The 14,496-nt window shown below is 35.4% G+C and overlaps 2 protein-coding genes across 3 annotated transcripts in view; one reads left to right on the top strand and one right to left on the bottom strand.

Moving 5' to 3' along the window:
- LOC141431237 (methyl-CpG-binding domain protein 4-like) overlaps nt 1-14,496 on the top strand; it is an 86,657-nt gene that overhangs the window by 28,680 nt on the left and 43,481 nt on the right. The window contains exon 1 of one of the 2 annotated variants that reach the window (XM_074092324.1): nt 2,281-2,461. The exons of the other annotated variant lie outside the window; for it this stretch is intronic. The gene's annotated coding sequence lies outside the window, so the exon portion shown is untranslated. Of the gene's footprint in view, nt 1-2,280; nt 2,462-14,496 lie in introns of those variants that run through there. 2 annotated transcript variants of the gene reach the window in all.
- Nucleotides 1-14,496, bottom strand: part of LOC141431232 (calcium release-activated calcium channel protein 1-like) — a 60,926-nt gene that overhangs the window by 30,248 nt on the left and 16,182 nt on the right. The window contains exon 2 of the mRNA XM_074092316.1: nt 1,401-1,484. Within this exon, the coding sequence (XP_073948417.1) occupies nt 1,401-1,421 (21 nt within the window). The 5' untranslated portion in view covers nt 1,422-1,484. The remainder of the gene's footprint in view (nt 1-1,400; nt 1,485-14,496) is intronic.

Here is a 14,496-nt window from a genome sequence, read left to right as displayed (position 1 = left end):
CAAAGCACTTGCTGACAAGAGACAGAAACGACACCAAAGCGGTTCTGCACCAACATCCGCAGACTTCTCTTGTCTGCCATGGCCTGTGGGCGAACATGTCGCTCTCGCATGGGTCTGGTCAGTCACCACCACCACGCCAAAATTCGTCTGGAACAGACGCGAAGGCCTGATGTATGTGTGTGTGTATGTGGTATACTTTAGGCCCAGTTGCATGCGCCATGATCACGAGACGACTGAAAATCAAAATTTTATCCGTCTTCTACCTTTTAACCCTACGAATAATATGTTGAAATTATTTAGATGAAATTTGGCATGCTGGCAGATAGTAGTTTGAGACTGAGAGGGATATGTATATCCCAGAAAATGGCATACCTATTATAGTTTCCGCGGAATAGCGGTAAACGCATTCTTGGAAGTCGAAGCCGCGGGCAAAAGCAATTTGTATGTATGTATACATGTATGTAAACAAACTCTTTATTGTACACAATAAATAAAGAATTGAATGAGATATATGCACAAAGACGAAATTATTCCTTTAATTAAGGGATCTCTACCAGTCAACCTTTGAGTGGATGAGAGGAGCATTCAATGCTAGGTAATGCCTGAATTAATTAACCCGTCGAGCGATCGGATGTCACCGTGCATACTGCGCCGTTCTTAGTAGCTTGGGACAAGTCTTCTAGGGCAATCGCGTTTTTTTTACATTTAAAATTATAATAAAGTTTATTTTGGTGCATACGACATGTACAGTGAGTGCATGCAAATCTTCATCTCGCATAAATAAGGCACTAAGATTTAATTTATTCATAAATGTATTTATTTTTTACATAATTTAATTAAATAACATGAACTTTAAGTCCGTTAAGTCTAGAAACCGAAAGTATTTGTCGGTTACTAATCTATTAAAGTATATTTTGTAGAAAATAAATGTTTTTTATTTCAAAAATAGTATATATGTATTTTGATACTTCTTACCCCTAATATGTAAGTATGCCACACCTAATTCATTTTGTTTTATATAATTTCGCAATACCAATATGTACCGATTCGTAAAAGACATCTAACTTCCAAATTTTAAATTTGTGACAACCCTTCCTTACTTACGTAAATACCTATACAGGGCTGCGGTATCGCACAACTTCAAAGGCGTCGGCCTACTGTAGGGAAAACTTGTTGTACTGTGACAGGGATGTCTGCCTAAGTCACTCGACAGGTTAATTAAGAAAAGGGAGAACTACCGATAAGAGCATACTACTTAAAACTTGAAAAGATCGCTTTTAGGGATAAGATTGCCTTTGTACTCTTTTTGTTTTGTTGTTTTCTTTTTGTATTATTTTTGTGTTTTATGTACAATAAAGTATTTACATACATACATACATTTAACTCAAGTAGGCACTTACGGTGTCTGTTACGTCCAGCATCTTGGTTTTGCTGCTGACACGTTACCGAAGATTCATTTCAAAAGCGACTCGTAAAATTTTTATCTGAAAAGAGAAAAACAGTTCGTTAGCGTTTATTATTTTATTAATTTTTATTATGCTATAATCTAAAGGCCTAATAGCCTATTTTTTTTCCCTTCTTTTAAAATTCAGATACATATTTTTAACCTCTAAAATAATAATAAATACACTAAAAAAATAATATCACTAAAAATACTTATTATCTTTCAGGCACTTTAAAAGGTCTATGTCATCCATCACCTTAGTCCATCCATTTAATTTGATGTTGTTTCTATGGATACAGCTCCCTTTGCCTTTCGCATAGTGCACCAAATAAAAAGCTCATAGCAGATTACCACCTTTGGTAATCTTGGAGTAATCTGTGTGTTTGGAGGGAGAGTGCTTGCAGTGCTTGGATCAGAATTTAAAGGTGCAGCCACATGCAGTCGCTCGACGCTCGTTTCCAACGTCAAATCTGGTCACGTCACGTGACATTTAGCGATAAAGCTGGAAATGTTGAGCTTCATCGCTGAAAAAAAAACCTCTTCAATACTGTTTTGTTTTTTTCATTGACACCAATTTCTTTTATTTGTATCACTGCCACGACTGCTACTAAATGAGGTTTTGTCGCTGCTGCTCGACGCGGCGACTTGACGCTACTTTTTCGAGTCGCGGGTAATTCAAAATCACGTTCAAAATGGGGTCACGTGACCAGATTTATCGCTGCAAATGAGCGTCGAGCAACTGCATGTGGACGCACCTGGCGGCTCAACCACAAAAAAAAGTCAGTGTCAGTGTCAGTCAGTCAGACTGTCACTGTCATTGTCAGTGAAACGTCACATTGGCTTCGTATAAAAATCTTTGCTTTCGTAAAGTAAACAAACAAAACCAATGTTTATTAATTTCTCGCTTTGGGTATTAATTATTGTTTTTGACTATGAAAATGTAAATTGTGTAAAGGAAAAACCTTAGCTCTCCGTACCCATATTGTCGAGGAAGATAACGTAGAAAAATAACTAGTGGTAAGTCGATGACTTTGTTTCTAGCCCTAATTCTAACATTTCTTGAATAAAAATTCGAGTATTAAGTGCAATTTAACAATTTCCTAGATGTAACACAACTAATCAATATACCGTAATAATAATCTAGGCTATAGATTAATAAGGACGACTGCTTTTGCTCACCTTCACGAAATCTTACAAAAAAAAACAAGCTTAATTATGTGGTTGTAGCGTGATAACAAAGATGCCGCACAACAAAAAAATGTCAAGAAGGTCATTTCTTTTTCATGTTTTAATGTCTTTTTTTTATATATACAATATAGGCTTGCGTTTGGCCACAATCACGCCTGATGGAAAGCGAGGATGAGGCCTACGATGGAGCACGCTTATAAAAAAGCTTTTAGTATTGTCAGTTATCACCAGTTAATGATTTTTTATTGTCAAATAATACATACACCTGCTTTATGCATAATATATTATATTTTCATCATCCTATAAGATCTTTTCTGCAGAATAATTTTTACACATCCTTCATATCATAACTCAATAAAAGCCTAAATGTTGAAAACAGTAACCCTTTGCCTGTTGCTTTTTGTGTGTTGTTTGGCTTATCTGTGGCTTTTTATATTAACAGAGTTTTAGGAGGGGGAGGGTATAAAAAATAAAGTAAAGGAACAAAAAAATATGGTCCATACAATATTAATGAAATGTTTTGAGCATTTCAATGGGGATTAGGATCCCTAATCCCCAGCCTTGTGCCTACACCATATACCCATGTTCTTTTACTAGTGACCACAGCTACAGTAATGTTAAGGTAATTAAGTCCTGGGAGTAATCATTTTAAAAATTATAATATTATAGAATGTATTATAATATTTTTAAAATGATGGTGAAAAGGCATGATCAAGTTCCGAACTTAACCCGGAGCACACCCAGGTGTGCGAGTTACAGGCAGTTTATTCTGAACCTATAACCGCTATCTATATCCATACTTAATATTATAAATGCGAAAGTGTGTGTGTTTCTATGTTTGTCTGTCTTTTTTTGGCATAGAGATAGTTTATGGGCCAGAGAGTGACATAGGCTACTTTTTATCCTGGAAAAATGCACAGTTCCTGAGGGAACAGCGCGATAACCGCATTCCACACGGGCGAAGCAGTGAGCAAAAGCTAGTATTAATATAATTTTCAAGTCTCTGCAATATATGTATTTTATAATTCCAATATGGAAAAAAAATGTTGGGGCACTCCATCCATACCATACAACACAGGTTTTTTTACTTTTACCTTCTTTTATACAAAATCTGACATGCACTTGACTAGTTTTTTACCCCTTTTAACCTCCTGCAGTCCAAGTCATTTTATGAAACATAAAACTTTTTGTCACCTTGTGAGATAGTTTGATGTCAAATTACATGTCCTATCCTACTCCACCTATCCTATGTAAAGGACGCTGGTTGGTAGGAGAATAAGTTAAATGCACCTGCCCAGTCTACTCAGTAAGAATCGCAGCTGGCTTGGATTTCTTATGCATTCATATCCTGATCATAACAAATAATGTCTTGACAGTGGCGGACTAAGCCCGTCAGAGGCCCGGGGCGGCAAAGCTGAATAAGACCCCCCAGCTTTAAAAAAATGTAGTTTAAAAAAAAATACGTAGGTACTAAACACATTTTTAAAGTCTTGTTTAGGATTTGATCAGGGGAACGCGGAGGCATTTGGGGGCCCCCCAAGACCGAGGGCCCGGGGCGGGCCGCCCCTTACGCTTCAAGTTTGCATTCCGTCTCTTTCTAGATATAAGCCTCACTAACTTAGAAAAGTTGAAATCCCCATTGTCATTTCAAAGCTCAATATCTCAAAAACAGCTAAACCGATTTTAATTAAGGAAACTCTTTTTCGCGTAAAAAATAATTGCATCGAATTCGGTCTATCCATTTGAGAGCTAGACAGATAGACATTGTGGTCAAACTTATAACACAACCCCCTTTTTTACATCGCGGGTTTATAAAAAAATAGTATGAACTCTCTATGGTCGTCGTCGTATCATGTCGCAGTACATGTCGGGTATCTCTGTTTAATTGACGATTTAAAATGCCCAAAACGTCCATCATCGTATTTTTTTAAGATATTTAACAAATTCTTTCACAACTTATATTTTAACACTGACATACTGACCCAAAAAAATTAAGTAGTATGATATCCGTGGATTGGTGGCATAAATATGCTTGACCCGGCTGTATTAGCAGTGTTAGTGACTGCGTGAACCAAATAGCTTTGTCATACTGTCAGAATACTGCTAATACTAAAAGCTTAGGCGCATTTACATTCGCGCAACAGTGAGGAATCAGACGTGGGCAATTGATGCATTACGTTATGGCTTCTGGGGGGCTACTACGAAAATTGAAGTTCGTATCGTACCGTCTCTTTCATTGCAATGCCTAAAATTGAACCTTAACACAATTGAACGAAGGTGGCTTTTGCATTGAAGTAATGGACGTATATATATGTCGTTGGCGTCGAAAAGGTTAAAACAGTGCAGTTGCCATTCTGTTTGTATTCATGCTCTATATTTGATGGAATTGTTAGTTGCCCGTAAGAAATTCAGTTTCACTGCTTTGCCTATTTTTTAATTTATTTTATAAATCAAAGCTTGTCAATGCGTGTTATAGAACCGAAAAACATTTTTTAAGCTGCTTTTATATATACTTAACTATCTTTTGCCCGCGGCTTCGCCCGCGTGGAATTCGGTTATCGCGTGCTGTTCCCTCGGGAATCGTGCATTTTTCCGGGATAAAATGTAGCCTATGTCACTCTCTGGCCCATAAACTATCTCTATGACAAAAATCACGTCGATCCGTATTTATAATATTAGTATGGATAACAGAGTTGTAAAGGGTTGAACTTTAAGATTAGACAGAGAAAGACTTAAGTATTTCTAGCGTGTGACGTCACATGCAAGTAGCGCCCTACCTACTTACTGCATAGATAGAGGGAAGTGTTTTGAAAATAGACTGATAGGTATATAAGATAATTTTAAAAATCACTATAAATTCAGTTTGCAACCGATTTTTTTTCTTCGCTAGACATTGGCTGCATGTATATAATATCCTAATAATATATAGAGTTATGAATCAATGCTTTACCTTAATTGCACTTTGCGGTTGGGACAATAGGGCAGACACCAATAGTCCAGTCAATGTAATGCACTAGTATTCTCTTGGAAGTCAGAAATAGCTATGTACGATTTTTATGTATATTTTATGACTGTCTATTCAATTATTTTTTAATAGCTTATTTATTATTAGTTAGGTGGCTGTGTTTATTACTTATGTCTATTTCCCTGACTTGACGTTCTTACAGAGCACATTAAAATTTACATACTTACATACAACATAACATAGTGATGTAAAAAGCAAGGAGAGACAGATTACCTGTACACGACAATATCATATCAATATCATAGCTCAATGCCCTTTAGAAATATCAACCGGAAGAGAATTTTCTAAGCACTCAAAGGCTTGTTGAAGTGAACTAGTTACTTTCTAGGTAGTTATATGTCCACATTTAACATATTTGTTGTGTCATATAAGAGTTAGAGACAAACATGTGAAGGAGTAGGCTAACTCCTAGCTAACTCTAATTCCGCAAAATATTTAAGTTGTTATAAACCACATAATATTATAATAGGTCAAGTAGCCGAACTCACTTTTATAAATGCACGGAATTTGCACCTAAATAAATCTTTCCTAACCGCATCACTTTTTTAGAAAGAAGAGACTGAAAAATGTAACTTTCTATGATTGACACGTTGACGACATTGCGATTGCAACAATGATTGCTACAACAAAATTGTAACTATTAGGTGCAATGCAAGGCCAAAATCCCATCAGGAACCATTGAACCGTGAAAAATTACGCACATGTGACACGAATTACGAATGTGACAAGAACATTTTAACTTGCAAATTTTGACCTGTAATTTTTCACAAGTAAAAGTAGACCTTTGACTAGTAATACAATTGAACGAAAACAAATACTTATTACGCCATATTTTCAGTAAGAATTCTTAATCTTTTAGCGACCTGTCGCTAATTAAAAACGGTTTCCTTGTGTCGCCACAGTCTAGTCTATTATCGGTATGTGAAGACTTCATTATTAGTAAGCGTTATTCGCATTTTACCGTGGCATCGTAATTATGAACAATTTAGTATTATTAATATTTATAAAGTATATTAAGTAAAGTAGCCTAAAGTAGTCCACTGGGGCACAAGCAAATTTTTCGTGGTTACGTTGTTCACTTCGAATAGAATAGATACTCCCTATTTTCAGAGCTGTTAAACTATTAATTTATCTTTTATTCACCAAACGATATCATTCATTCAATATAAAGAGTAATATCGCTTCTATAAAAAAAATACAAATACCTAGATACAAACGCGACCTTTGGCCTCATCTGTACTTCGCATCAGGTGAGATAGGGGTCAATTACGATCAGTTTTGTGTAAAAAAAACGCGAGTTAAAAAACTGGTCTGGTCTCTTTTTCTGGTTTTTTCTGTGTATCCATGTTTCAGTTTGTATTTTCGTTTGTGATCGGTTATGCGCTCATTCTGATCAGAATGACGAGAGAATCACCGTGTTACCCTCTCAGACTGATGGAGTGTTAGTCCAGACTGAAGAAAATTTAATGTTTCCAATAATATTCGTTAATCCGATGTGAATGACATAAAACCAAAATAATGGACAGAACTAACGCTAGAATGAGCCTGTGACCGTAGTCTAACGATGCTAACAATCCCTTAAACTGAAAAGCGTATACTTCTTCTACCATTACCACTTTCTCAATTCTATTTCATGATCAGTTATGCCTTTAACTGTATCTATAAACGTGTGGTAATAATAATAGGTAATAACACCGCTGGATGACATGCATACCTTTTCCATAAAAGCATATCTGTATATTCGTTCCCACATAAGACTGGAATGTAAGACATGCAGTCTCGTGGTTCTTCCATCAGACGCATGCGAACCTTTAGCTCGCACGTGTCTAAGACGAATGTGTGACACGTTGTCACGGTCATGGTTGTTATGTAAGAAATAACTATTGAATCTCAATTTGGTTGTCGCTTGAATACATGATACGGCTATTGCAAGGTCGTCGACAGTTGAAAATGATTTGAACGTTTCCAATACCGCGATTAAGGTGGTTGCACTCGTATTTGTTAGCGAGGATCTTTCTTCAAATTGAAGGCAACGCGTAAAACTTTTGAAGCCCCCTAAATGTGTAAATTCAATTATTTAAAATGTGGCGCTCTTCATATTATATGGTGCAATTGGTCAATGTCTAGTCTAGTGATAAAGATAAGCAAAAAATGTCGACCATTATATATATATAGGAAATATACACCGATGCCAAAAATGCACCGACCGGAGAACTGCTCTTCCCTCGGACAGATCCAGAAGGGGCCGCAGCTCTTGGGCACACGAGGAGGTTATACGAGGAAGTTATACTAGGCTCGCACCCCAACTTAATTATCTATGACCCCCGAAATATTCTGTAGGTACAGGTGTAGTGAATAATGTTTTGCCATCATATTGCTTCTCCTAGCTCACTGTAGTTTATTTATTGTAGGTAATTGAGAAGGCAAGATAAATACGAACTTATCTGAAAAATGCGATGGAAATAGTACATTGTGCCTTAAGGGGCGTAAGAAGGGGATTACTATCGAGAGTCTGTTAGAAGCCCGACGCCGGAGGCGGAGGGTTTAATGCCGTAGTTTTTAAGTACCGTCCCTCTCACTCTCGTAAGGAAAACGATGTGAACTTCGATTTTCGAATTTTGTAGTAGCCCCCCTGATTGTCACTTTTCTCGAGTCGTCTACCATAGATAATGATGAGAACTGTGTTTATAAATTGGTTTATAAACTAAAATTCGAATGGTCTTACGGCCAGATTATCCCAACATGCTAAAAAAATTATTTTATTAATTGCAAAACAATTTCATATAAATTTAAGATATAAAAATAACGAAGTTTCATGAAGCGTTGCAAATTTTCATGGTGTAAAATTTGGTGAAAACTGCTAAGTTTTAAAGATGCAAATAAAATGTTGGCTGACTTGAAACCTCTTTAGTCTGAAATGACGTACCTACTAACTTTTCAAAACTAAAGTCATACGAGTAAACTCCCTCGGGAAGAAAACTATGCGTAACTCCCCGGGAACAATTGAGGCCATTTTCCTTTATTATACAGGCATGGAATAACATCATTGACGAGCAAGTGTGATGAAAAACATTATTATTATTAATTAGATCCTGTACTGTAGCTTTTATCAATCCAACTCCCTTCAACTCAACAGCAAACTTCAAATCGTCAATGCACAAATTGATGGAGGAAGACAAATGAATGTTAACACAAGCTTAACAAGCGTTTATGTGTAAGGGGGTACGAGTAAGCCGCTAATTCTAGAGACTGGGACTACGTCAGCGTCTTTAATTTGTACTGTTTTATACGCAGCTACTTTTTTCGAGGCGATTCCCCAAAAACATGCAAATAATATACGGATATATCCGCAACAAGTCTCGACAAATCTTTAGAACACGAAAAAAAGATAAAAGTTATAGACTGTTGATACTGACTAATATTCCAACGACCGAATAATTATTTTCTTTTGTAAGTTTCGCTAATAATATTCCGATCAGCTGTTGCCCGTTGCTGGGCAACAAAGTTCAGCAAACCGGTCGAAAGCCCATTATGTATTTAATTTATGTGCTTTTGGCCAGTGAATAACTCTTGCGCAGTTGCTGCCGTTGCTGGGTCCATACTGTGTCTCTTTTGTAAGGTATGCGAGTCCTTTCTGCATTCATTTGTCACTTTTTAAAGATGTTAAGTAGTTAACAAAAATTAAAGAGTACTTATTTGATATTAATTCCAGATTGATTCCTCAATCAACGCTTTTCTGAGAAAATGGATCAGATAGACAGATGAACAGACCAGAGCCGTAAAACGATGTTTTTTTTTCGCATTTCTGTGCTATTTTGTTAAAATGTATATAATATTGCTTCTTAAACACCGGATTGACGGGTGCAAATCTGTACTGACGTTTAATAGCGCGAGGACACATTAAACTAATTTTATTAGTTGATATCGATGACGTATAACCGTTGTGTAATTTTAAGAATTTGAATTAAGAAGAAAACGACATTCTTTAATATTTTATATAATTTTCATAATATACGATCAACATTTTTTTCACATTTTCGGACTTTAATCTTCGTCGCATGGGTGACAAACTGACAATAACTTTTTAGGTCAACTGTAGTAATTTTAGCAAATTCAAACAATTTATAGTGTTGATAAATTTCTTCTGTAAGACTCAGTTCTATTTCTTTTCCGGACACCAAATCATTTAATGTTTTAAAAGTTGAAATGCGGACGTTTTTCTCTAACACTATTTTAAGTTTTATGTGAATAATTTTACCCTGAGGATTCAAACGTAATCTTGATATATATACTTTTAACGTATGGACAATATGACGTTAGTAATCAAACTTAGCCATTAAGTTATGAGAATGACGGTTAAAAATAGCTTTTCTATATAGCCGTCAATTCGGTGTTATATAGTGTCTCTTACTTAACACCTCGACTAAAACGATGACGATGAACCCTGCACTTGGAAGGACGAAGGATATAAGATAGAACAGGCGCAAACAAAACAAACCTTGCAATGAAATGAACTGACTGTAAATTACTTCATTACAAAACTTTATGTACTGGCTTTGAATAGAAACTTATATAAATCACTGTATTACTACAAATGAGATAGGCGAGACCATAAATTTAAATGAGGTTTCAAAGACATCTGTAATAAAAATGCTCATCTATACCAGGTGTTAATTAATATACTGATAACCTCAGACACTCGCAATACGATTTTTTTATGGTTAGTTAGCTTATTGTAGTTATTTTATAATACCTTAATAATAATAAAAAAAACATATGTTGGGCTAAGTCAGTAATTACATTTGATTTCTAACTCTACACTCATAATTGACAAGAGTTCATATTTCTAAGACTATAATTTGATTCGTTCTATGTATTCTGTTTGAAAAGAGAAAGACGCTGATATTTTTAAAATTTCGCTACGATTATTAATTAATTTATTACAATTTTTTTAAGATGTGCTTATTCTAAAAGGGCATAACTCCAAAACTACCACACAATAGATCCATTACTTTTGTCTAGTCTCTATTAAAAAAGATCACGTAAATCTGACGTAGACGTTGTCAAATTTATGACAGCTCTTTTTTCTGGTGAAAAAGGCAAAGGAAACGTGTCTATTCTGTGGTAGTGTTGGCAAATTCAGTTTTTTTTTTGTATTTTTTAAATATGGAGAAATAAATTATAATAAATATTTTCCCATGTTCAGGAGGCAAAACTCTTTCGATTCCTGTAGTAATTTACAGGTGTTAAAAAAATGAAATCTTGTCAATTTGTATTTATCAGTCAGTTGCGCGTCGCCGTTCTGTAATAATAATAAATTCCGAAAAACTCAGAGAGGTGTGAGCCCGGGCTTGAACCACTAAACTACCACGGCTACAATATTGACTTTTGCCATTATAACGGTTGCCATATTGAGCCTACTGCAAACTACAGAGGCCGTTAACGTTTCTGACGCTCGCAATCGCAATCGCTACAGGTTTTCCATGGTTTTTCCATACCAAAACTGTCATTTGTGATCGCGAGTGCCAGAAACGTTAGCCAATACGGCCTCAGGTGTAGTGAATTATCCTTTCCCATCGTATGTTTTCGGAAACATTCGTATTTGTCATGCTGCTTTAGTCAGCCTCAGTACCGTCAAAACGTAGGGGAAGGTCACATCGAACGAAAGATTAATAATCGATGTATTAAGTTATGATTTTTTATTCGATTTTTGTTTACTCTACATTCTCTATTCTCATTTGATCATGGGGGTTCTCAGTGTGATTAACTTGAAAGTCAAGGTTGGACATTTGTCATTTATTTAATATTTATAAACATGTTACTTACCTATTATTACAGTAATTCATAGACACGTCGGAAGCATTCTTTCCACGATGGGAACGTTTTATTCAATACATCTGTTGTACTAAAGGTTCTATTCAGTCTGCCCTAGGCCTTAAACACCATTTGCTTGGTTTGCCTCTATTATGGAGATTAATCATTAAGCTAGTTAGCTAGCTAGGTTAGGTTGATATTAATCACCAGCGCGCGACTATAGTTTTATTCCTTTATGGGGGATTAATAATATTTATTAAGTACTTATTACGTCTCAATGAAACATACCTGACAGGGTCATCAAAGGGTCTCTCCACATCTATCGACGCGGAATCGGCTTATACCGACCATAAAACGATTTATGTCCAAACAATAAGAGCGACAAAGACGTCGTCCCGTCGGTAAACGTTGTTTCGCGTCGGCTTAGCCGATCGACGTCTTTTTCGCTCTTATTACATGGACATAAAGAGTTTTTCGGACCGCGTCGATATGTTTGGGGAGACGCTTAATCTCAACGTTGTATCAATGTGAAACACGCGTTTACCATTCAGCCATAAAATGCAAAATAATAGTAGAAATTAAATTACTTGATTTGTGTATTGTGAAAAAATTGTTTTAGTTGTCGTGTTCACTGTTGATGTATACTTTTAACTCCTAAATGGTTCCAACGGAAGACCAGCGTCGGCCGCAAGGTTGACATCATGCTGAGTTGGGACCATTTCGTGACAAAATTTATTTCCTTTTTTTTCTTTTTCTTTTATTTGTAAAAATGACAAGAATAAATGTTTTCTTTCTTTCTTTCTTTCTTTCAAATTAAGATGCCGTTTTCTTCTTTTTTTTTTACTTAAATTAGGTACTTGAGTATATTAAAAATTCATCCACTCCTCATGATGGCAGAGTAAGGCATTATGTACTATTTATTGTCTATTCTGCGGCATTATACAGGTGTCTATGGGAGGTGGTGATCTCTTCCCATCAGGAGACCCACTTGCTCTTTCGCCATCCAGTCGAATAAAAATTTTTTTTTTACTTTATCCTGAAATCTGGGAATAATATATTATATACACTAAACACGTCTTACCAATGATTTATATCGAACCCATAAGAACCAAGAAGGTACGTTATAATCTTTTCTCAAACATCCAAGCAAATGTCGTCCTTATCTTCGTGATTATAGAACGCCAAGTACGTCTTTGTATAGCACTTATTGAAGATTCGTTCTAATTTCAAATTAGAGGATAGTAATGGAATTTCATACAGCATTGCCGGCCATGGCCAGCAAAGAGATTGTCTTTTGTTTCAGTGAGTCATTATTTCCTTTATTAACTATCTATGGTATACTGCCAATAAAAAAAAATAGTTCGCGTATGGTATTTACTTTTTAATTTCTTATTTGACTAGATTATTTAAATACATATAGTAGTTTAGTGTAACTTCAATTGTACCTTTTTAATTTATATACCACCTTAAGTTGGCAACCCTGTTTTCATGTATGACGGCACACGACGGTACTTGTACCAAATTAAAGGGGCAAAAAAGTGTGGGCGATCAACAAGGCCTATTACATGTTTGTACTTATTGTTTTGTATTGACATGTACTTTAATATGTTCTTCGTTCTTATTAAATTCACAGGTTCTTTATTATGCCAACAAAATGAGTTACATATTAAATGTCATGGCTGAATGTTATTATTTTAATTTTATGATTATGAACTATCAGTGATGCATGTCGCATCAAATTTTTCAGTATTAAAACAGTACCAAAAAGGAATATGTAGAGGTAGGTATCAAATAAAGGTATTGCATCAAAAGAGTTAAGGTGAATAGCACCTATTCTAACTTGTCCTAAGTCCTAGTATAAAGAAAGATGCATATCCCACAGTCAAAAAAAATATGTCTCTATTTGACACTTCAACATTATGATAATGTTGTAAAGTTATGATTATGACATAAATTATGTGATACCTCCGTATTTTTGTAACGCCTGTAGAAGTATTCCAAAACATTACCGCATTGTTTCGTTTCGATAGTTACTTTGCGTCATGACTTAATTATGGCTGATAGCGGATTTTATCATTATTAGGATCCTACGTGTAATAACCAATAATTTAACTATCAAAAAACAAAGCAAACTGTTTATGCAGAATAACTTTGACCATATACGAGTACGTTTGATTTCATAAGGAATTTAATAATGTTTGTTTGTATTGAACAAGTCATGCAATTTTTTTTAATTAATTTCTGCCAAGTTTCTTGCGGCGCATTCTTCTTGGCAATGATGGTCTTTCCGAAAGCGCTGGTAGTTTAAAAAATGACGTGTAAAAGTGCCCATTGCGGCCTATTTACTGAATAAATGATTTGAATTTGAATTTGAATATTATACTACGTTATATCACAATTTCACAAAATAATTGCATTTTCCAATTAAAAATGTCTTTAATTTATTTTTGTATATATTCGTTTATGACGGGTTTATTGCCTAATCGAATCTGGTATTTTATTTCCCGCTTGGATACATTTTATATTGGGGACAATTTTGGAACATAAGTAGTCAAAGTTTGACTGAAAAATCCTTTAAAGGGTTTTTTATTGGAATTTCCCATTCAAAGTGAATTCACGCTTTTGAAACAGTTCACATTGAACATCGATTAATTAATGTAAAGAAGGAAACCTTCAACCACTCTTGAAAAATCCTGAATGACAAACATACACAAATAGTCCGGCACACTAACTTAACCAGCAGCTGCTGCTGCAATATACTGGAATAATTTAATTAAAGACACCTTCAGCAGTCCGCAGCAGAAATAGATGATCAGTTGTGTTGCTCAAAATGATCTAAACACTCTACCTTTGCAGTAGAGTCGCGTGTAGATCATTTTGAGCACCGTGACGCGCATCCACTTCTGCTGCTGACTGTATAGTCAAGTAAAAAATAACTAGAAAAAAAGGTATTGTCATTTCATTGACACACCGTGGCCTCTCATCGTACTAATTTAAGTGCTGCTAGTTTTTGCGTGACTTAGTA

This window comes from Choristoneura fumiferana, chromosome 9 (genome assembly GCF_025370935.1).
Source record: "Choristoneura fumiferana chromosome 9, NRCan_CFum_1, whole genome shotgun sequence".
In the NCBI taxonomy this organism is placed as follows: domain Eukaryota; kingdom Metazoa; phylum Arthropoda; class Insecta; order Lepidoptera; family Tortricidae; genus Choristoneura; species Choristoneura fumiferana.
The sequence above is the reverse complement of the archived record's forward strand: the minus strand, read 5'-3'. Positions and strand labels throughout refer to the sequence as shown.